Source organism: Papilio xuthus, unplaced genomic scaffold, assembly GCF_000836235.2.
Source record: "Papilio xuthus unplaced genomic scaffold, Pxut_1.1 DF825928.1, whole genome shotgun sequence".
In the NCBI taxonomy this organism is placed as follows: Eukaryota; Metazoa; Arthropoda; class Insecta; order Lepidoptera; family Papilionidae; genus Papilio; species Papilio xuthus.
In genome coordinates this window covers 8,383,113-8,405,256 of record NW_013532721.1, presented here as the reverse complement: position 1 = coordinate 8,405,256, position 22,144 = coordinate 8,383,113, and the positions used below count along the sequence as shown (strand labels likewise).

Below are 22,144 nucleotides of genomic sequence, written 5' to 3'. Positions count from 1 at the left end.
TTTCAACGCTATCATTTAATTTTCTACATGAAAATATAAAAACTCAACATTTGGAACATAATAAAAACGTAAAATATACTCTGTTTCATACTTTAATCACAGTTTATTCAAATTAAAACATTTACTTATATATTAAGTTTTAACTCTCAATTGCTTAAATACATTTGTTTAAAAAAAATAAAAAAATTTACTTCTCGTAATAATTACTGCATTATTAATAGAATAAAACCAAAATAAAAAAATAATGAAATATCTATATTTATAAAGCGAATCCCGAACTAGCGATAATCCCCCTATCCATTAATCATGTTTTCTCCACAAAATGAAAAATGTAAGCGCAGTGTCGCAGCAAAAACACATCAGCACATAAAAATATAATGCGATCTGATAGTAGACAGTATTTTAGCTTTATCGTGTTCATACGTGCGTTCGGGAAAATGAATGGGTCCGTATGTTCTCGCATGGTTCAGCTACGCTTCGCTACGAGCTACGATCGACTTACGATGATGCTAAGTTACTACGGTCACTTGTTCATCCAATAAGTGAATTAAATCTGAAAATGTATATTTCAAAATCCTAAAAATCTGGAACTGCAGATACTTAATTGCAGAAATGAATGTTAAAATTTAACACGTTGCTATATTAGTAGGCTATAAAAAAAATTATATCTTAAGGATATTTGAAATTGCTAACTAAATTGTGGAGTGGAAGTATTCCTGTTGAGAAATCAATATTTCAATCTGGCAGTATAAGCCGGCGAGCGCTCTTAAAATATGGAAGCCGTCCCTTGGCCCTTGCGCAGCAAACTCACAAATTTATGAATTTTATGCGACTTCCTTAGGCTTATTTCTAGCCGTTGGCAAAATTCTTTTATGACTGAGTTTTTGTTATCAAAGTGTGCACGCATAACATATTTAAAAAGCCGATACCGCCCCTAATGTGTCTTTTTACGAATTTGTCTTCGTCACGTGTCAATATTATCGAAAGTAAGATTAATTTGCGACGATTATAAAATGAACTATTAATAATTTGTCAAAAGCAAAAGTCCTCGAATCGGTCTTCGTCATTTGTCTATAAATAATCTAAAAAAAATCAAATGAAAACAACACACATATCAAAATATAAATTTATTATAATTACCAACACAATTTGACAGCTCAAGACTATTTATTATAAATATTTATGGCCAAAACTATCACTTAGGAAATGAAACATATGTACAATCTATCACATACTATGAACCTTCGGCAATGTGACAAAGGAAATCTGAATTAAGTTTTTCTTGCGTGAATCTATTGATTCCTTCTGAACGGACTCTCAATAATAAACTTCGCGGATCAACAAACTCTTAAGAGTAAGGTTGTGTAGTTATTGGTTTGCATCAATTTTTACAAAAATATTTTATCATAAAAGTGTAAAATCTGTGCATTCGTTTTTTTGTTAAATAGAGGTTTTTCAATTGAACATACCTTCATAATATTTATTGATAAGTTCTGGGAGTTTCGGTTTATACCATTCAATATTTTGATATGGTTTAAACTCCAAGTTCATTAGATTAAAAAATCCAAAATCAGTAAAACCACCACGCAGCACATCGCCAAACAAATCATATACATAAATTCAATCCATGATTACTTCAAATAAATATATCACGTCAATTTTAAAAATTACATAAAAAATGATCATTTCCTCGCTCAATCACTAATTAAAATCATGCATCAAGCACGAAGTATTTGTCATTTCTTTCCTAGTAAATCATCTAACAGTTCTTGATTGGACATATTAGCGTCTCCAAGGAGATTGGATTTAGATTCCATTCGCGCATTTCTACGACCTCCCAACGATCGTTTTCGAGCGACTGGTGCTCCTTCCGACAAAACTTGGTCCGTTAGTAATTTAAAGTTATTGTTCAGTTCAGAGAGTGCCTCTTCAGGTATATCTCTGTCAGAATTAACCAAATCGTTTATTTTGTCAACAGCAAACAACTGTTCGACCAATTTATCGCTTTCCAGTTTTGTACTATTAAACTGTTTAATATGACTATCGATAACTTTGCTACTTTTCTCCAGGTCTTGCATAATATCTTTGCAGTAAGTTTCTATTGGTTTGGCTGGTGGTTTTTTGTCCTTTCCGCTAGTTTCGCGTTTAGTCTTTTTGCTGGCGTCTCCTGACGCAAAATCGTGCACAACTATGCTGGTATTAGATTCTTCTATCGTAATGTTTTCATAAAAAGACACATTAGAATTTCTCCGACCTCTAGACTTAGGTCGTTCTTCGTCCATTTCGATTTGCTCTTCAATAGATTCCTCGGTGGACTTCCTTCTCAAGGCGCTGTTTCTTCTCGATATTGGGTCTTCGTTATTTTTAATTTTTTTCAAGAGATCCGCTTTAAGGATCTCCATTTTCTGTTGCATTTCTTCCGGCGAGCAATTTCTAAGAGTGTCATCGTCTGAGATAGCCAAGTCGGCCATACCATCTTGAATGGTCTTGGAAATTTCAGTGATATCGTCGGAACCTTTTGAATTTTTTCTAGTAGGATTTGGTGTTGACTTGGGACCTGTGGAACTGCTACGGCTTTGGATATATCGGGTCCTCGGTTCAGTCGAGGAACTTGTCTCGTCGTCTTGGGATAACGCGCTGCTAACGGATCGTGAATTTTCGCACAGTTTCCCGAGGGCACTTTGATCAACCTGCAATTGTTAATGTCTCTCGCCAAATCAAAATAATACAAGTGCCAATGGAATGTAATTAAAACTATGATCAATGCGAAATACTAATAGAATTACGGAATGGAATGCATATAATAAAAATAAAAATAGATAATAAATGAATGTAATTACTTGTTTAGGAATTACTGACATATTGCAAATCAAGAAAAATTACATTATGGCGTTCGTCGTTTGGTCTATATGTGTTGGCTTCCTGGCCGACCTTGCTGGTCTTGCTCTGAGGACGCGTCAGAATCATAGAGGAGCTGCTTTTCACTGGAGACTTCACACCGCGGCTCGCTGCAGTACTGAGCATCTTCTCTTTCATCTGTTGGTACAACGGCAACATTAACCTATGTCCAGTAACGCGTCACGTAGTAAACACAGGTCGTAAATATCGTAAATATATTTTTTTTCTATAACGCTATGCCCTTTTTTGTATCCATTAAATTTCCCAGCTTAACCCCTCAATGTAAACTTATGTTCTTGGATTTCAATAAATTATAGAGGTAGAGTTACACTTCGCCGTTTAAAGTTCAACAAAACAATGGAACAGACCTCAATTATGGTGGATAACTTGTCAGCATTGCTGATGGCGATGTCGAGGTCGTGGCGTGTATCCTTGTGCTTGTTGACCTCGGCCTGCAGCTGGTGCCGGAAGTTCTTGGCCTCGAGAGCTAGCCGCCGCTGCAGCAGGCTGATGGTCTCGCCCTGCTGCTGCACCTTCAGCGACAGCTCGTTCACCTGGGCCTGCAGCTTCTCGCGTTCCAACAGGTTCCTGCAACGTTCAAATGTCACAGTTGATAAGAAACAGTCCATTGAATACTTTTCCATAGAGTAACTAAGCTTTTTCAATTTTTTCTGCTTGACAGAGTTTCATTTAATGCTTGGCCAATGACTTTCTGTGATGGTTACGGTTTTTTTAGTTGGTGTAAGACCTTATATTTTTGTTGGATTGTGTACAGGCTTTGTATATAGTTTAGTACTTGTCTTTAGTGAGGTCTAGCAGATGCTGGTGCTCGTCACGCAGCTGCTGCAGCTGAGCATCACGTTCCTTGAGCCTGGCGACGGTCTCCTTGTGCTGAGCGCGGAGCTGCTTGTAGCGCACTTGTTGCACGCGCATCTCCTCCGTGTGCGAGTTCAGCACTTGAGGCAACTCCGCGTTAGAGTTCTCGTATCTAATCAACAAAGATGATTGAAATAAACATGAACGCCATGAGGCATTTAGTGTTATCCTGTCGCTCATAAGGCCATATAGTTAATACGCCGTCCCAGCAATAACGTTGTAATTTTGTGTTCAATTTACCTTTGCAGTGCTATTTCTTGTTTTTTCTGCATAGCTCGCAACACTCTATTCTCATTACTGAGTTCCTGAAATAATAAATAGCTAAAGATTAGCAATACCTACACTTAAAGAAAAAATAAATATATTTTAAGTCGAAGGACAATTGCAAGTGTAACCTGCAGATGATAATGCGCGTCTGCCAGTTGGTTCTGAAGCTGCTTGACGCGGTGCGTCTTGGCGGAGAGTACGCGCTGCGTCACGTAGCGGTCGCCCGACACGCCACCCGCCATGCCCGCTGCGCCCGCCGGCACCATGCGCTTGCGTTTACTCAGTAGGTTCAGTCGCGAATTGCTGCTGTACACGCTCGCCACTGACTCCTTTCTGGCGCTTTAGATATTCAATTAAAGTTAGAAATTGGTATAAGTTGCTCAGAACCAGGGTGTCGACACATACAAACCTAACCATGTTCTATTTCAAAAAACTACCCTAAAAATCAGGCTCTCCCATTTTCAATTTGTCTTTATCTTATGCTCCATATTGTATCAATTGATGAAAATCATTAATGTAAAAGCTTTGGCTACCATATTTTTCTTTCTAACTCATTCGATCCAAGCTCACTCACAATCATAACATCTAAAACTTTATTGAAACTACAAAGTAGAATACCTGAGATCTTTTCGTTTATCTTCTGGAAGCAAACTCAATACTGACATTATCTATTATCACATAAATATACACATTCTCAATATAAAACGAGAAAAAAAGCTCACAAAGGGGCTGATTTTAAATAATTTTCCAATCTGTGTTGTTATAACAGTGTTACCATGGCAACCGGTACACCGGTGACAATCGATTTCATTTACAATACCAACAATCAAATATGAATTAAGCCAGTGACATAACCACTGACCTCTATAAATGGATTGGCTATAAGACGTAGTATTTTGTGCGTATTTGATTTTCACCATTTTGGCGCTGATGGGTACAGTTTGTAGCGGTGGAGGGGATTCAAACTAATAATTTAGAAAGAAATAACTGTCAAGTAACATCAATAGGTGCTTTTATATTGAAACGAAGGTAATGCTGTCATTTTCAAGCAATCGCCTGTCCATTTCTCTCTAAATTCTCTAGAACAGTATATGAATTAGAGATATGTTTTATTTCATACTAATAAATAAAATCCAATCTGCTTTATACGTTGAGTCTTGGTAATCCGTAATTCTCTGTTGCATCACAAGTATTTTTTTAGTTATCAAGTTTCCTTATCAATAATTTCAATTCTGTCCGTCATCAGCTATCACTCTCGGAGTTCAAAGCCTAAACAAATTAAAAGTCACGCCGGCCTGGTGCGAGTTAGTTCTTCATATATGTAAATCTTACATTGCGGGGAATCTTGCTCATAAGGTAAATAAAACATGAATAAAAACAAAATAATATTCTTATTTAACAATAAACTGTACAGAGTCGCGACTTGTATTTACATATCTCTCGGCGCAACAACTACTGCAACATGTCATACAACATTCAGCTTTATACAAACGTACTACAGTTGCAATTTACATGTCTCACTTTTACTTTTGTGATAACATTTTACAAACCAATTCCATATTTTTATATGTTACAAATTTTTATGTTTCAAAAATATATATTTTAAAATTACTAAACAGTTTAAGAAACTTTTTTAATAAGTCAAGATTAATAATTTATATTTTGAATAATTATTTGTCTGGCGGCGATTTATTACGATTATTAAAACTTTAATTTAAATATTAATACAAAATAATTACAAATATAATTTAAGAAATCTAAGACACTACATTCAAAAACTCTTTGAGATCGTAGATAAGATCTTAGAAATCTTTTACATAATAACATATATGTTATATATTTTATTTACATCTGTTCACATAATAAAAATTTGCTAACTCAATAAAATACTTGATGTATTTTAGTTAACCAGTCTCACAAACGCCAGCTACTACACGCTCACACAAATATCTGTATTTAAACTATTTGACAGGAGACAGGCGCCATCTTGTATCAATTAATGTGTTCCGATACTCAAATTTAAGCTTTTCTGTGGTCATAATAAAAAATCTCCTTAGACATAGAACATGACGTTAACATAAAAGGATGTTGTATCATTTTTTTGAAGTAAACAAGGGGGGCGCTAGTGAGCTGACATAATTTAGTTAGAGTTATGCCCACCAGTATAGTAAGTTTGTGTGGGGCGGCAGAGTGAGGTGTAAGCAGAGTGCTGTGTTCACTTGTCCCTGTTCTGCTTGTCCCAGAGGCGGCGGTAGAGGGAGTCGTGCTTGTTGAGGAGGTCCGCGTGCGTGCCGCGGTCAGTGATGCCGCCGTTCTCCAGCACCAGGATCTCGTCCGCATCGGCCACTGTGGAGAGACGGTGCGCGATGCAGATGGACGTCCTGCCCACCGTCGCCGCCTTCAGCGCCTGCAGGATCGCCTGGAGTACGCACAGTTTTTGTCATTAATGTTTGCTTTAATTCCACCCACTTGGATCAAGTTACACTGGGGTCAAAGATGCGTGTTTTTGCTTATAGACAAAGTAACGCTTGGCCCCAATGTCACCTGTTATAAAATGAGGAGAGATTTAAAATCGATGGATGTTTTGGTCATAACGTATTTTGATTAGTTTTATTGTTTATTTTAATGCGGGTTTAGACTGCCGTGATACTGGTATCGGTAAATACAAATGCCAATGAAACATAATTTATATTAAACTAGCAGTCGCCCGCAACTTGTTCCGCACGGAATTTTAAAAAATCTAATGATAAATATAGGTTTAGCATTTTGGAAACCTATTCAATGCAAAAAACAAGAAATAATCGAATCTTTCCTCTTTGTAATATTAGTATAGATAAATTTCCATCATCAGATTGTGTGAACTTACGCTTTCAGTGATGGAGTCGAGGCTGGAGGTGGCCTCATCAAAGACGATGATGGGTGAGTCCTTGAGTATGGCGCGTGCGATGGCGACGCGCTGCTTCTCCCCGCCCGACAGCTTCAGGCCGCGCTCGCCCACCTGCGTCTCGTACCCCTGCACACACATACACATACACTGTACACACATCTCATGGAAAACAATCGCTAAGAGTCAAATATTTATATTGAAGATTGTCAAATGAAACATTGGTTACCGTTCATACAGTAATTTCCTTCAATATTTCACATTAACTTATATTTTTTCCAGATAAATAAATTATAAATAACCTTAGGCCAGGTGACGACGGAGTTGTGCAGCTCGGCCATCTTGCTGGCGGTGTAGACGTCCTGGTGCGGCCGGCTCAGGTCTCCGTAGTGCAGGTTGTGGAAGATCGTGTCGTGGAACAATACGCAGTCCTACAAACATATATAAATAAACAATTGCCCGTGACTTCGTCTGCGCAAATTAAAAAAAAATCTAGCCTATCTAAACACATAGAAATTGTGGGGTTTCCCAATAATTAATGAATTTTTCAAATTGGTTCAGCAGAGACTATTTAATACTTACAAACAAACAATTAAATCTTTGCTCATTATTAGTAATTATTTACTAATTAGTATAGACAAACATACAAGAAAGTTATAGCTACATTTTTTATTTTATTCTTTTTTTTTATTTTTTAGTTAAAATGTTACCTGTGGGACGATAGCAATAGCTCGTCTTAAACTGGTGAGGTCGAGGTCCTTGATGTTCTGTCCCGCGATGGAGATCTGTCCAGACTGCGGCTCGAAGAACCGGAACAGAAGCCGCACCATCGTTGACTTGCTACAAAAGCATCACAATTCAAAATAAATATCGTTACATGTTAGTAACGTGAATAGGATATTGACGACAGAGGAAGAGTGAGAGATAGATGGAGATAGAGGTGGGTACCCGCTGCCGGAGCCGCCGACGATGCCGATCTTCTTGCCGGGCGGTATGGAGAAGCTGAGGTTGTTGAAGATGGGCTTGCCGTTGATGTACTTGAAGCTCACGTCCTTGAACTCAATGCTGGCAGTCTGCGCAGTCACATTCAGCAGCGGCGCCTTCGCCTTCTCCTGAACATTCCAATAAAGTGCTAGCCATCTCTCTCACACGTATCACAACACGAGCGGGATAACAACAGTAGATCACCTTGATCCTGGACTGCACGGTCATGAGCGTGAACATGGTCTGCATGTCGATGAGCGCCTGCCGCACCTCGCGGTACACCGAGCCCAGGAAGCCCAGCGGGATGGACAGCTGGAACAGTAGCCCGTTCACCATCACCAGGTCGCCCACTGTCATATTGCCTGTCACAAACAAACATTTTAAACTAGAGCAATCTCTTCAAACTTATTTCGAACCTTATTTAAAAGTGCTAAGGTTCAAATTGCTTTGCTCACAAGGAGATGTGATCTAGACCATACTTCAACGTCGCTCAGTTGTAGGTACCTTGTGCTATCTCCTTGGCGGCCATGATCATGATGATGCTAAGACCACCGCTGAAGATGGCGTGCTGGCCGAAGTTGAGCGCCGCCAAGCTGGACGCGGTCTTCAGAGACGCGTCCTCGTACTTCTTGAGACTCTGGTCGTACTTTTCTAATTCGTATTTCTCGTTGTTGAAGTACTGGAAATGTTTACTTAGTTAGAAAAATGTAAATTAAATAATTGAATGAGTTAAATGAATGAATGATGTAACTTTAACTTCAATGATTTACAGACAAATTAGTTGTCGTCCGCGACTCCGTTTGCGCGAAATTAAAAAAAAAACAAAACTTGACTAGTAGCTTACGTGTTCTAAAAGAATATTGTCAAATTTAGAGAAATTTAAATGAATGAATGAGTGAATGGTTGATTGAATGATGAATGATGAGTGATAAGAGCGGCAGTTACTTTAACAGTTTCGTAGTTGATGAGGGAGTCGACGGCCTTGTTGCCGGCCTCGTTCTCCGCGCGGTTCATGTGCACGCGGAACTTGGTGCGCCACTGCGTCACCGCCAGCGTGAACGCCGCGTACACGCCCACGCAGCTGAACGCCACGCCTTACCCCCCCACCCCACCCCCACCACGCCCACACACACATACACACACACACATATGTTAACTTAATAGTTATACTTTATTACATATAAAGATCACAGAAATGCATTTATTGAATGTACATTGCTATTAATATAATACAAATTTATCTAAAATCGTTACTATTTATTAATTTTAAAAAGATCAAAAGTTGCAAAATGACTTAAATCTGGAAATCTAAGAGAAATCACCAGCTTTTTAGTAGAATCAAGAAAGTGTAAGACTTACCTGCAAAAGCGAAGCCTCCTTTGAGTCCGAGTATGGAGGAGACTAGCGCGAGCTCGAATATAGTCGGCACTACATTGAACACCATCGCTGATAACACGAAGTTGATGGCCCTCGATCCTCGGTCTATTGTCTGGAAACACGATCCATTCGTTTGTTTAACTAAAATTATACATTGCTCCCTCACCAATTCACTTGTTATTTTAACACATTCAATGCCACCAAAACTTCCAGTGACTCACTTTAGTATGTAGAATTTGTTGTGGCATTGAATGTGTTAAAAGGGGAATCCATTTTGACAATTTTGATAGACAAGAAAGACGTGCACACCTTAGAGAGAGCTCCGGTTTGTCTGCCGAGATGGAAGCTGAGGTCGAGGTTGTGGAGGTGTGTGAAGACGTTGCAGGCGAGGCGACGTATGGAGTGCTGCGCCACCTTCGCGAACACCGCGTTGCGCAGCTCGTTGAAACCCGCCGCCGTCGCGCGCGCTATGCCATCTGCTCACATCACAGTCTTTGCACAATTTGCTCATAAACCAATGTCCTTGTACGATTCAACACTAAACGAATTATTACCTTAAATGGTAACTTTTGTGTTGCTTATTTGTTAACATAAATCTTACTAAAATTACAAATTCGAATATGTGGATGGATGTTTGTTTGAAAGTATCTCCAAAACGAATGCATGGATCTCTCTGAAATTTGGCACAGATGTAGAACATATTTTGGAAGATCACATAAGCTACTAATTAGGTTTTTTTTTTCGCTAGTAGTAAATAATTCAAACCAAAAAATTGTAATAATAGTTTTATCAATGTTGCTTTTAATAGGGAAGTTTTAATATAAAAATCTTTACTTACATCCAACTAATAAACTGAATGCTGTTGTACCGAGGGCTTGTGGTACAGTCGCCATACCCAACAATGCATCACCCGCTGGCGTAGTAGTTATTTGGTTAACCTCATCCACTGCATACTTGAATAAGAATGGAACAGAGACATTCATCACCTTCGCACCAAATAGAAGGGAGAGAGACAACATCACACGGTTTCTGATCATCGCATTATCCTGTAAAATATTAATACAACTTTAATTTTATCAGTCACTAGCTGTCGTCCGCGACTCCATCCGCAAATAATAACAACATTTTTAATGTAAATTTTTCCAAAATCCATACAAAATTTAGTTTGTTATTAACTCACCCTTGGCCATACATACTCCATCATGCCCCGTATCATGTCCATTCCGGAAACAGGTTTCGCATCACCCAAGTTAATATCTTCACGGGACAAAACAGAGGCACCTGGGTGAAAGCAGTCTCTCTTTTGGATACCTAGGGAGGGGACATTATATCAGGACTCTTTCAGGATTCAGGTAACTCAATAAATGGAATACGGATACAAGCGGACAAAACAAACAAGGATAATGTGGGAAGGATGAAAAGAGCTGCATTCCAACCAAGTATTAACATAAACATGAAATGGTATAGCTGTGAATATAACATTTTGAGTGATGAATAAATTATTTAAAATTAAATACAAAGTTATGCAAAGGAACAACTTTAAGCAGTGTTTAAAATAATTCAAAAATTAGTACTAATTTACTACTGAAGTAATAAAATAGATATTTTTATACAAAAACCAGTTTTTTACATATTCTAAAATATTTTAATTATGTTATGGTACTTTTAAAGGTGTGTAAGATAATTATGAAATATGCATAGTTAGAACTTATAGGTATATCTTAATATTTAATTTCTTTTATCTTTAATATTTACTGTTGTAACTTCTTCAAAAATAATGGATAATTTTTCAGGTTACACAGTGCTAAGAACCAGAAAAAAACTATGAAACAAGGAGCTATTTTTAATTGCAAAATAGCTGACATATTTTGTTTAAAAAACAAATAAGAAAATATGGTCTATATTTGATCAAAATATACTGTGTTTACACTGAAAATGAGCATGTTCTTGTTAAATGTCATGAAACACTTCATGAAATTATCACAGTACATTTTTGAAATACATAAACTATGTACATGATTTTTATATTAGTACCATATTTATAGCTCAACATTACAAGGTCAAGTTTAGATTACGCAATCCTGTGTATTTATGGAATTTATAAAACACAAAAAAGAAAATTCAATGGAAAATTGTTTACCGATGCCTTTTATAACTTACCAACTGGAATTTTTCCAGTTTTTGGCTTGTTTGCCAGCACCGCCGCCAAAACATTTTTCGCTGTATCAGATCCAGCTGCATTGTTTGGAGAAGATGATGAATAGTACTAAAAAGAAAACACAATTAGAAATAATTTACAGGACAAAAACAAGAAAGACGTAATTTTTTATCAAAACAGTGGCACTTCGCACACATAACCTACCCTGTAATAACTAGCCGAAGCACATTGTTTACATATAATACTAAATTGTGGTTTATTTAATACTACTGATTTAATATTACAAAAGGATCTAGTAAGCTTTATATGATTATGAATGAATTTATCAAATTTCCTGTTTGACAGCAGTGCCGCCGCCATGGTCGTAGAGTGACAAACTAATGTCACTTCATGTCCAATGTCAATATTTAATGAAATGATAACAGTGTTGTCAACACAAAATATGATAAAGAAATTATCTTCCAAACCTCCTTTGTTCTTTTGTATGTGTCCTTATCAATAGCTTTAGGATAAATATAAAAGTAACAAATACATAAATTAACTTCTAAACGTTACTATTTCAGTCCAGGACATTTATACTTCGAATCAGTATTTTAGTTTATAGTTAACACCACAAAAACCACGATTAGATTCCGTTCTTTTTCACTGTGCATTAAGCTTTAGTATCCACCAAGCCCCAAAATACACCTTGCCATTCTTCTACTTTTTCCCATCACTTTCTTCACAGCCAGAATTTCAAAAAACAAAGTACCCATCGGTTTTCCTTGTAACTGTTGCAGTTGTATGCAAAAATATAATTAGAAATCTGGTTCTCACACGCATTCCTGCCTTTTTTTAATGTATCATAATTATTTGGTTTATTTATTAACTACCAATTCAAATGGACTTTATAAATTCATAAAAAAACATAATTTTCATCTAACATTTAATAAATTTCTCTAATATCATGACATGTTGACACATAAGTTCTACACAGTTATTTAAAATAACACAGTCACAATTATAGCTATTTAATTTACTAATTGAACATTTTATTTCGCCCAGTTTCTCCTTGATCATAGGTATAATTAAATCTATAAGCAGTCTATCATCAGAGCAAATGGCAGCAGAATAGATTAACCGACTTACATCAGTATTTTCCTTATAATAATATTTAGCAACCATTAACAGGCCATAGAAATTAAAACTGAGCCCCCGCAAGTCAATGTACAAACCTTTATTCAAATTGTGGTTACTGATAAATGTTAATTGATCTTGAGAAAAGCGAATTGTTTTAGAATTTAAAAATGTTTTTATATGGTTAAAGCTGAAATTGACGCAATCCAGTTCGTTCGCTGGAATGCAGAAACCATACTCTGTAATTAATTTTAAGTTATGGCTGTCCCCGTAACAAATAAACACCTGGGAATGGGGTTTAAAATTGTTTTTTGTATAAATAGAAAATTGTACATCTGTAAATATCTCTTCTTGTATATTGTTTACTGAAACATTTTTTATATTTCTACTTACTACTAACTTAGTTTCATTCTTTGCATTCGGGCTGTGGTTTATCATATCTAAGTATGGGCAAAGAGATATCTTTGTATTATCACTAACCATTGCAATAATGGAACATTTGATATCTTGCAAATCAATGACATTAGTCAAATCCATGAAAACGCAACGTGTGTTCACTGTGAAGTAGGCCCACTCAAATACAGACTTAGTAAAATACTTTTTTAACTTATCTATTGTTACATTCCTACTTGTGGTATTGTTTAAAATTTCCTCAAAAATATTAAAAGATTTTTCTATTATATCTTTCTGTTTTATAATCACAGATATTATATCTTTATCTATGTATGATAGCAATTCACTTGGTAAAAAATAAGGAACTGTGTACTTTTTAGGTAAGCTCTCTAAATAAATATGCCATTTCGTTTCTGAACCTTGTAGTTTAAGATAAACTAGATAAAATGACATTAATGCCTGGAATGATATTGCCCGACTATATTCTATGCAACATTGCTTCCGATTCTCTAAAAATATACTACAAAAGATTTTATCTATTACCAAAGTTGTTACATTAATAGTCAAGTTTAAAGGAAGGTTAATTAGTTCATCGCCGGCACAAATCTTCTTTTTTGTGAGCACTCCACGTCCAGTATCTTTAAAAACTGCTAGGCCCAATTTTTTATTTCGCTGTACACCATGTTTTATCAACCAGGAGTTTAAGGATATTAATTCCTCGCTATTATTACATTTGCAATAATCGGGATCTTTCTTTAATTTTCTTTTTCGTTTAGTTCGGCCCATGTTACTTTAGTGAAACATTGTCAATTTTTCTTTACAAAATAATGAACAATGTATTCTTAGTAGCACTTTTACTCTAATTTTCTAGTATTTCAAACAATTATTGTAAGCTTTGTATCAAAAACTTAATTATCGATTGATTTTAGGTTGTAGATGATATTTATGTTTTTATTTATTTATTTATTGTTTGACATTGACATAGCATGTCAAATTGAGTAAACCCTAAAAGTTGTTGCCATTTTCGAATAAGAAGAGATCATAATTCAAAAATCTTTTTTACGCATGGAAAATTAACGATCGGTTTTTTCGAATTCCTTTGAATTATGTCAAGGACACCTATCTAATAGCTTTTTGTGAAATGTATCCATACGGAGAACTTTTCATTTTCTGTTTGTGTACCTTCTGCGAATTCAAGTGACACAGATAGTCTTTGACGTTTAGACCCGGTTTGAAAATTGTTTGAAAATAACGTCTCTTAAAACGAGTAGAAGTTCGAATTTTCGAAAATTGCGAAGTGTTTCATTGAGTTGTGTGATTTTTAAACAAACCAAGTCTATTTTACTACGATGTCTCAACAACAAACGAAAAACAGTATAACACTAAAAGGATCTGCTCAAATAATTTGCGAATATCTAAGTTAGTAGAAATTCCTTTTTTTTTTAAATGTTTGTGTTTTTAAAAACCATTTTATTTTGTAAAAAGGAATATTGTAAATCAGCTTTAATATCAGTTAATGTTTCATTACAGGGTTTGCCATCAATTCAGTTTTATTTCAAAGGGGTCTGTACCCACCGGAGTCATTCAAAGCAGAACAAGAGTATGGTTTAACATTACTTATATCTGAGGATCCACTTATCAAAGGATTTATTTCAGACATCTTAAAAAAGAGTGAAGGTAATTATTAAACGCATCAACTTATTACTTATACAAACTTGATAGATAGAGAAGGTCTATTAAATTTGGAATACATTATAGTGCTTTTACTTAAATTATAAGCATAAAAATTAAAATATTTATTAATCAAGGTTACTTTATATTTGCATACATGTCTCTCAGCTGTAATAGTCTGTTTAGGGTATAAACAACCTATCACATGATCATAGCTTCGAATTTGGCTTGTTGTAATTGTTGTATCCTGAAGCTTTAAGCTTAGTTAAAATTGTTAAAAAATTACTAGTAAAAATATCTTTATAACATAAACATTCTAAAGTAGATAATTTGTTTTTTCAGAATGGATTCTCAAAAAGGAGGTTAAAAAGCTTTCACTTGTTATAATCAATGTTTCAAATAGAGAAGTACTTGAATGTTGGGATTTCAATGTTCAGTATGAGGAAGGGGATGTTGTGTTATCAAAAGAGAAAAACGAGAAAGTAAGCAGCAAGGATTTGAAGAAAATTCAGCTTGAAATAAGAGATGTTATGTTACAAGTGGCCGCGACTATATCTTACTTGCCACTGTTGGACTGTAGGTGTTCATTTGATATTTATGTTCATGCCAACCCTGAATGCAACATACCTGAGAAATGGATGGAAGCTGCCCCCATCTGTATATCTAATGCTCAAAATGTGCAACTCAAATCATTCTCAACTAATCTTCATAAGATGGATACTGTTGTTACTTATAAGCTTATGGATTAAGATTGTTAATTTTATGAATGTAATTTTCCGAACAAAACTCAAAATGTTGATTACTACAGCTTGACTGAAATTTAAGAGTTTTAATATTTTTTTTATTTATGCCCTGAAACAAATATGAACAACAAATATTTTAAAATAAAATAAATAGGAAAAGTGTTGATTTTCTAAAATTTCCGGTAAAAGAGAATCAAATTTTAGTATCAACATTTTGAATAAAGTGCTACGCTGTCGTATTTAATGTAAGAATTTATTTCAATAATTATGATATTGTAATTGGCCTAATTCGTTTTTTTAATTTATTTATTAGTAATTAGTACCAAAGATATATTGGCAGTTAACAGAATCAAAAAGCAAAACAAACGGCTTAGGAAAATTGTTATGATTAAAATAACAGTTTTGCGTAATGTTTAGTGACACTTTTAGTTTTCTTTCTGAGCATACTTAACATTATTAGATTACAGTGTGTTAAATAGTATTTCATTTAAAATTAAGTTAAGTAATTTAAGTCTTTAAGATAAAATCTAGCATTTTAAGTTGTAAATATATTTTAATTTTTTCAAGTTGATATTTAATAAATTTTTTGGATTTAATATTTTTTGTTTAATTTATTTAAATATATAATTAGGTACATCACTAACCGCGAGCTTCCAATAAACTTCAACCGACTACAAACATTTTTAATTTTTTCAAGCAAAAGGGACTTCAATAAAAGACTGGGAAAAGAAAAACAACATGATTTTAATACAGTTTATTAAAATAACAAAGCACTTAATGCGATTTAAAAGCTACAATAAATAATTTCTATTCAGCAAATAATACTGTACAAAATTGTTAATACAACTTAACATTTCTCATTCAGAGATTGTAGAGACAACAAAAATACTAAAACTAAATTGTGTTCGCGAACTTTCCAAAGTGAAAAAATTTTACATACATATTTTAATGCGTAAGTCTCGTGTCGAAAAATATATCGTTTTAAAATAGAAAAAAATGGGTTTATTTATTAAAAATTGCCGAGTTACTCATTTAAATTATTAAATGAATAAAAATCTCCACAACGGTGCTGTAAGATACATTTTTATTAGGTTTTGTCTCTATTTCACTCTACAAAAATAAGTACATTTTACAATGGCTTAAAATGTTAATTGGTCATTTACATATTTTATATGTCTTAAGTCATTAGTCCAGTCAAAGTGATAATTCGCTTTATTTTTATAATTGTGTTTATATTATAGCATTTGTATTAAAAAGTGTACTTAAAATATGTGCGGTGGTCCATTTGTTTCAAAATCAATTTTATATTTGACAATATTAAACACTAATTTCATATTCATTAGAATGTAATATTAAGTAGGTGGTATGTTTGTTATATTTAACAAAAATTACACGGTTTTTAAAGGATATCATAGATTCATAAATTATTTAAAAGATTTAGTTAACATCGTAATCGTACAATGCCTGAGTTAGTCGTACATATAAAACCGAAAAATCCTAGTGTAATTTAAACTTAACATCAGAAAGTTGTATTCATTAAGAGTATGTCGGTAAATATATGTATTTTATAAACAGGAATGCTTGATTACGATCATACGATGAGCAATTCTCGATTCTAGTCTTCATAATGAGTCAATTTCCATGTTTCACCATAGACGTTCGCCCATACCTGGAAATAGAAAGATGTCTTTTATTCTGTTTATTTTATTTTATTATCTAATAAGACCTGTTTTACTTGAACGTATATTTGTAAAATAATTTAAAAAAAATGTTTTAAAGGCTAAATTATTAGTTTCAACATAACCGTTTAAGCAGTGAAACATATCTTTGCGGTATTCAGTTAACTAATATTATATACGCTATTCTAAGTAAAGAACTAAACTTTGCAAACAATCATTTTTACGCTAAAATTAATAAAAAAACAAAAATTTTAAGTATACGCACACATTTTAAAATTGAACTTAACTGTCATACACAACTCAAATAAAATACAACACTTTCAATGAAAATAATAACATTTTTTTTAACAGCATTAGGTGACATATTACGCCGAATTGCTGCTACTTGACGCCTGTCTTTTGTATAGTCGTGGTATAACACCGCACGAAACGGATCATTAGTGCAAAAGTTGTTATATCGGGCCTTACCTCTGTACATTTACCATGTTTATTTGTTTACAATGTTTAAGCCTTGATTTGGAACAGAGTATACAAAAAGATGCCAACATGCTATGTTACTATCGGCTTAGTTATTGTTATCTCACAACAAATACTAAGTTTTATAAATATAATGATAATAGACATGCAACAAGCATGCTACATCTAGACATTAGTAATTGTGATTAAGCATTAGTGACTGGAATAAATGAAAAAATGTACAATAACTTTGTGAACATTCAATGATAGCGTGTAAATAACATTTTTTCATTTCAATGCAATAATGAGTGCTGTATGGATGGTATTGTGCACGACGGGAAAAAATTTAATTTTGAAATACATACCATTTACTTCATTCCACCATATTTTGTTCTCATTTCGTGCCAAGGGTAGGATATTTATACGAAAGAAAAAAAAAACAAATTAAAATTATTGCCTCTCTGTTAATTCCAACACTCATTCTTTTATTGTGATTTGGTATATTACAATATAACATGTTTGCTGTTTTAATATTTGTTGTGAGAATACAAAAACTTTTGAAAAGATGCAACGACGTCATTCATTAAGCCGGGCAAATAAATTATAGCTTTCTATAGTTTTGGGGTGTAACTTTTTATAATTTTTTTCTAACTAATAAGTAGAATCACACATTTTTTGGAAAATAAAAAAAATATATTTAAATAATATCAGACGTCATTCCACCTTCATAATAATGCCCTAGTATCTCAAATAGCATAAAATAAATAGTCCCTTTACTAATTAATTACATATAAATAATGAACTTAAAAATAAAAGTTCTTTATACAAGAAATGTCATAAATTCTGCATGTGCTATCGACTATAGTGCCAACATTGGAACATCACCGAATTAGTCAATCTGACAGCTGCTTAGTGCATATGAATTACTATAAAATCAATTTCCATGGTTAAATGTGTATCTATTATATAAATTTAATTTAATTAGTTTTGTTCAGTGATATTCCATAATGCATAATTTGAACGTTATAATAATTCTCTATTTTTGATCGCAAATAGGAAAAAAAGATTTCGCTACATCAACAACCAACGACTCATCCTATTAGCCACACTCATTAAATTATATAAATTAATTAATATAAGCCTAACTAGTTTTTTTAAGTAATAAAACTGCTGTTTGACTAGGTGGAGTATATCGGATTTTCGAAATAATTTGGGAAATATTTTTAGATTTAAATGTTTGGCCAATCCCGCCACGCGCCTGTCATATGAAATATTTATAATTTGCAAATAATTGTAATACTTTATTCATGTCCGTATAATATTAAGGCACCTTACTTTCTTAACACGATATTAAACTACTTTTAATAAAAAAATTAATTGTTAAAATTTAAATTTTAGAACAGTAAACACTGGCAAGAAACTTGTCATTTTTCCCGCCAAAATGTAAAACAAGTGCGCAGCGAGTCGGTTCGAAATGTGAATATTGTGTTTAATTTTCGCATAAAAATTATTACTTATCCTATTAGATATGTACAAAACTTGCAAGTCTCTTCATCAGGATTTTACCCACTAAAACGAGTTATCAAACCTTAACGAGTTAATAACAATAAAATAAATCGCAAAATTACAAAATACAGTGTAAAATATTTACAACTTTAAACATAGGACGCCATAATAAGGTCTTCGTTCACAAACTGATTAACTAGAAAAGTATTATAGATTTTTAATTGATTTTCAACTTCTCGTTTCGAATCGAATTCGTTAAATATGTTTTTCTTAATTTGTTTCAAAAATACTAATCTTTAAAGTATATTTTTCTTCGATAGTACCTTTTATGTAAACAACCAATAATCATCACAATAATTGCATAATTTGAAACTACATTGCAATCTCATAAACAGGAGAGACATGAGTTTCCTAATAAACATGTTTATCACTTTGAAATGGTGTCGAGTCTGGATCTTATTTCATCAAATACTATTAACGCCAATTGCCTCATTGCCTTAACAATAAAAATGTCATTTTGCTATTTTGTATCCTAATAAAATAAAACCAAATTTTAAATAACGTCCTATTTTCAAATATATACGCGTGATTAATAAATTTGTGATTAACCAGATTAATTTGTTACTGGGCGTTTTATTTCTAAAATTGTACTAGATCTATCCGGCATGGTTTAGTTCATAGACCAAAATACTTTACAATTACACGAAGACTTTTTGATAGTTTGCTTGAGGGTTTGAGATATCATATAATACATTATTTTAAAGTTAAACTTTGAGACTTATTATTGTATTAGGTAATTTAATTATTGTACGTAATTATTTATGGCAGTTTCTATTATCAATTCCAATTAAAAGTAGCGAATTGCACATTCAATTGATGAAACAAAACCCCAATAACAAGCACGAATCCGGAACGCAACTATATCGACTATCTGGCGGACATTTGGTGCGCTCGGTGCGTTGTTGCGATCTAAATTTTTAAATATAAAATTGGAACGAGGTGGGCAAAGCGTCGCGGGCGCAGTGCGGCGCGGCGCGGCGCGGGCTAGCAGTAGTAGGACGTGGAAAGGCCCAGTTTGCATGTGTAGGAATGAGACATACTGCTCCTGTTCGACACGTCCTTGTTCTCGCAGCGTTGCCCGTTGAATCCTTCTGGACACCTGGAACACATACAGCAATGTTAATAGGGAATATTGGATTAAAAACAAAACAACAATATGAATGCCAATAATCACATGCCAATAATTATATTAAGCTTACGTTTTGTGTATACAGAACATAAGGTAGATACTCACTTGCAAGCTTGCTCTTGAACTAATTCGAAATATAAACATGTACCGCCGTTGAGGCAGTACGAAGCCGGGTCCGGCATAGGACACGGCGCGCCCAGGGACGCTGCAAATTCAAATTATTACATTTAGCTAAACAAAGTCGACAATAATAATGTACACTAAGTCTACAACCTAAATTTCGAACAACGCAGTTTAGTTAATACACCATGATTTTTTCCAGTTTGTATGTGTCAATGTTTTGGCAGAGGAACCCTCGGTAAAAAACAACAACTGTCTATGGTTCTGTTGTACTATAGACATTAGCATTTTCTGCCACAGAGCTATAATGTCGCCATGTTCTTATGTAAGCAATTAACCTCATTATGATCGATTCAAAGGAAGACGCAGCCAGTGTCTCATGTAAAAGTGGTAACAATGCAGATCCCATTAGGAATCGGTTACCGGTTTTATTATTCATTAAAGGTAACTGATCATTCTATTGGCCTTCATAATAGCATTGTTAGAGATTCACGGAATCTACTGTAACTGTTTCCCATATGTGTTCGCGGTAAATGTACCCATGTCGAGCATCGGTAAACAACTAATAGAATACTCGCGAACGTCTGTCACAACATGTTATGAGACCTTACCATAAATAGTCGTTAGCAATGAAAATATATAGAAAAGTAATCGCAATGGTAAGAAATTAATTCTAATTTCAAAATAACGATGCCGTCTTCTTGAAGGAAAAATGTGATTGCATTACGTTTTCTATATATTATATATATTTATGTTTCCAGATTTGGAATATCAACACATTTGAACTTGAGCTGTATTTTAGTTGTTTGTATGGTAGTAAAATAAAATATTGAATGCAGAATTAGTACAATCAGGAAATTTAGGCTTAATATACAAGTTTGTATCTTAGCGTACGGCCTACATTACATACAAACATACGCACGCGTGCATACGATGTGTATCTCGTTGTAAAATGCGCGCCATAACCGATCCAGACTGGACGGAACGTTGCGTTGCCTTAAGTAAATAGTCATTTAGATCACATGCTATTATGGAACAGAATAAGAATTTAATTGCCGCTAATCTTCGTAATGTATAAAAGAACAGAGATCGATAAAATCTAAACAAGATTACGACTCGATTTCAAAGTATTATCACTAAATGAAAAGCCTAACTAAATTACAAAATATGTCACTATCTTCTTATTGCATAACGCTATCCCTTCTAATTGCGTAAGTTAATCCAGTATTCCAGTAAATTTCATGTCATGCAAAATATCCAATAAAGAATAGGAGAGGCGGGAGGTAAGTCTACGGGGTTTTTGATGAGCACTGACCTGTGTCTGTCGGCGTGGCGGCCGGCAGCAGTACGGTGACATTGGCGCTGGCGACGGCGGGCGGGCCCGTCACCCCCTGCGCCCTGCACTCGTACCGCGCCGCGTCCTCCTTCCGCGCGTGCCGGATCACCAGCACCGAGCGCCGTCTGCAAAATACAATAACGTCATTTTATTTCACATGAAAAGACTTATGAACAAGCAATTTTCCCGGTAGTATGACCAATATAGATATCTACGTCTAAATTAAACTAATGATTTGTAAATAATTTTCCGACTTTTAGTGTACAGAGAATATATAGTAACAGGATATTCCTTATACCTATTCGTTATTAAATTGTTACATTAGAGTTTATTTTTGAATACTTAAATACTGAGTAAATTAATCAGCAGCTTACGCACGCGGTCAATGACTAAATGTGTGATGTGAGAGAGGAGGCGCAGGACACGCGGGGGCTGTGACTAACAACTCACATAAATGTGTCTACATCTATCAACATGGATCTAATGGACAA

The 22,144-nt window shown here is 34.4% G+C and overlaps 5 protein-coding genes across 7 annotated transcripts in view; 1 reads left to right on the top strand and 4 right to left on the bottom strand.

Annotated features, from left to right (window-relative positions):
• Window positions 1-1,112: 1,112 nt before the first annotated feature.
• LOC106125182 (lebercilin) lies at window positions 1,113-4,808 on the bottom strand. Its single transcript, XM_013322284.1, has 7 exons — window positions 4,660-4,808; window positions 4,170-4,380; window positions 4,015-4,079; window positions 3,695-3,886; window positions 3,267-3,486; window positions 2,884-3,036; window positions 1,113-2,690 (listed from the first exon to the last, which is right to left on the bottom strand). Exons 1-7 carry the CDS (start codon window positions 4,704-4,706, stop codon window positions 1,737-1,739), a joined length of 1,842 nt encoding a protein of 613 aa, XP_013177738.1. The 5' UTR covers window positions 4,707-4,808; the 3' UTR covers window positions 1,113-1,736.
• Window positions 4,809-5,727: 919 nt separating this feature from the next.
• Window positions 5,728-11,837, bottom strand: ABCB7 (ATP binding cassette subfamily B member 7). Of its 2 annotated transcripts, none has more exons than XM_013322636.1 (14): window positions 11,649-11,837; window positions 11,447-11,552; window positions 10,467-10,597; window positions 10,125-10,332; window positions 9,596-9,762; window positions 9,269-9,398; window positions 8,855-9,003; window positions 8,414-8,588; window positions 8,114-8,271; window positions 7,874-8,037; window positions 7,636-7,765; window positions 7,228-7,356; window positions 6,908-7,054; window positions 5,728-6,460 (listed from the first exon to the last, which is right to left on the bottom strand). In XM_013322636.1, exons 1-14 carry the CDS (start codon window positions 11,802-11,804, stop codon window positions 6,257-6,259), a joined length of 2,154 nt encoding a protein of 717 aa, XP_013178090.1. In that variant the 5' UTR covers window positions 11,805-11,837; the 3' UTR covers window positions 5,728-6,256. The 2 variants fall into 2 exon arrangements, with proteins under 2 accessions (XP_013178090.1, XP_013178091.1); XM_013322637.1 differs by having other exon boundaries at window positions 10,467-10,543.
• A 525-nt stretch (window positions 11,838-12,362) lies between these two features.
• LOC106125566 (SET domain-containing protein 4) lies at window positions 12,363-13,903 on the bottom strand. Its single transcript, XM_013322822.1, has one exon. The coding sequence runs from the start codon at window positions 13,737-13,739 to the stop codon at window positions 12,363-12,365; it is 1,377 nt and encodes a 458-aa protein (XP_013178276.1). The 5' UTR covers window positions 13,740-13,903.
• A 292-nt stretch (window positions 13,904-14,195) lies between these two features.
• mad2 (mitotic arrest deficient 2) lies at window positions 14,196-15,880 on the top strand. The gene is made up of 3 exons (XM_013322823.1): window positions 14,196-14,372; window positions 14,484-14,630; window positions 14,967-15,880. Exons 1-3 carry the CDS (start codon window positions 14,303-14,305, stop codon window positions 15,371-15,373), a joined length of 624 nt encoding a protein of 207 aa, XP_013178277.1. The 5' UTR covers window positions 14,196-14,302; the 3' UTR covers window positions 15,374-15,880.
• A 276-nt stretch (window positions 15,881-16,156) lies between these two features.
• vn (membrane-bound neuregulin protein vein) overlaps window positions 16,157-22,144 on the bottom strand; it is a 48,159-nt gene continuing 42,171 nt past the window's right edge. The window contains exons 3-6 of one of the 2 annotated variants that reach the window (XM_013322749.1): window positions 21,633-21,778; window positions 20,303-20,402; window positions 20,109-20,167; window positions 16,157-17,036 (exon numbers count right to left, since the gene is read on the bottom strand). In XM_013322749.1, coding sequence (XP_013178203.1) covers window positions 17,014-17,036; window positions 20,109-20,167; window positions 20,303-20,402; window positions 21,633-21,778 — 328 coding nt within the window. In that variant the 3' untranslated portion in view covers window positions 16,157-17,013. Of the gene's footprint in view, window positions 17,037-17,946; window positions 20,168-20,302; window positions 20,403-21,632; window positions 21,779-22,144 lie in introns of those variants that run through there. The other variant, XM_013322748.1, reaches the window with a different exon arrangement.

What these genes read in the sequence shown, in the direction of transcription:
- ABCB7 (XM_013322636.1), bottom strand. Translation starts at nt 11,804, where the DNA reads ATGGCGGCGGCACTGCTGTCAAACAGGAAATTTGATAAATTCATTCAT. An exon ending in AAACCGGAGCTCTCTCTAAG is followed by an intron (nt 9,399 to 9,595) that starts GTGTGCACGTCT and finishes TCGTGTTTCCAG; the next exon opens with ACAATAGACCGAGGATCGAG. An exon ending in TCAACTACGAAACTGTTAAA is followed by an intron (nt 8,589 to 8,854) that starts GTAACTGCCGCT and finishes AAACATTTCCAG; the next exon opens with TACTTCAACAACGAGAAATA.
- mad2 (XM_013322823.1), top strand. Translation starts at nt 14,303, where the DNA reads ATGTCTCAACAACAAACGAAAAACAGTATAACACTAAAAGGATCTGCT. An exon ending in AATAATTTGCGAATATCTAA is followed by an intron (nt 14,373 to 14,483) that starts GTTAGTAGAAAT and finishes GTTTCATTACAG; the next exon opens with GGTTTGCCATCAATTCAGTT. An exon ending in CATCTTAAAAAAGAGTGAAG is followed by an intron (nt 14,631 to 14,966) that starts GTAATTATTAAA and finishes TTGTTTTTTCAG; the next exon opens with AATGGATTCTCAAAAAGGAG.
- LOC106125566 (XM_013322822.1), bottom strand. Translation starts at nt 13,739, where the DNA reads ATGGGCCGAACTAAACGAAAAAGAAAATTAAAGAAAGATCCCGATTAT.
- LOC106125182 (XM_013322284.1), bottom strand. Translation starts at nt 4,706, where the DNA reads ATGTCAGTATTGAGTTTGCTTCCAGAAGATAAACGAAAAGATCTCAG. An exon ending in CAAGAAATAGCACTGCAAAG is followed by an intron (nt 3,887 to 4,014) that starts GTAAATTGAACA and finishes TTTGTTGATTAG; the next exon opens with ATACGAGAACTCTAACGCGG. An exon ending in CTAGACCTCACTAAAGACAA is followed by an intron (nt 3,487 to 3,694) that starts GTACTAAACTAT and finishes TGAACGTTGCAG; the next exon opens with GAACCTGTTGGAACGCGAGA.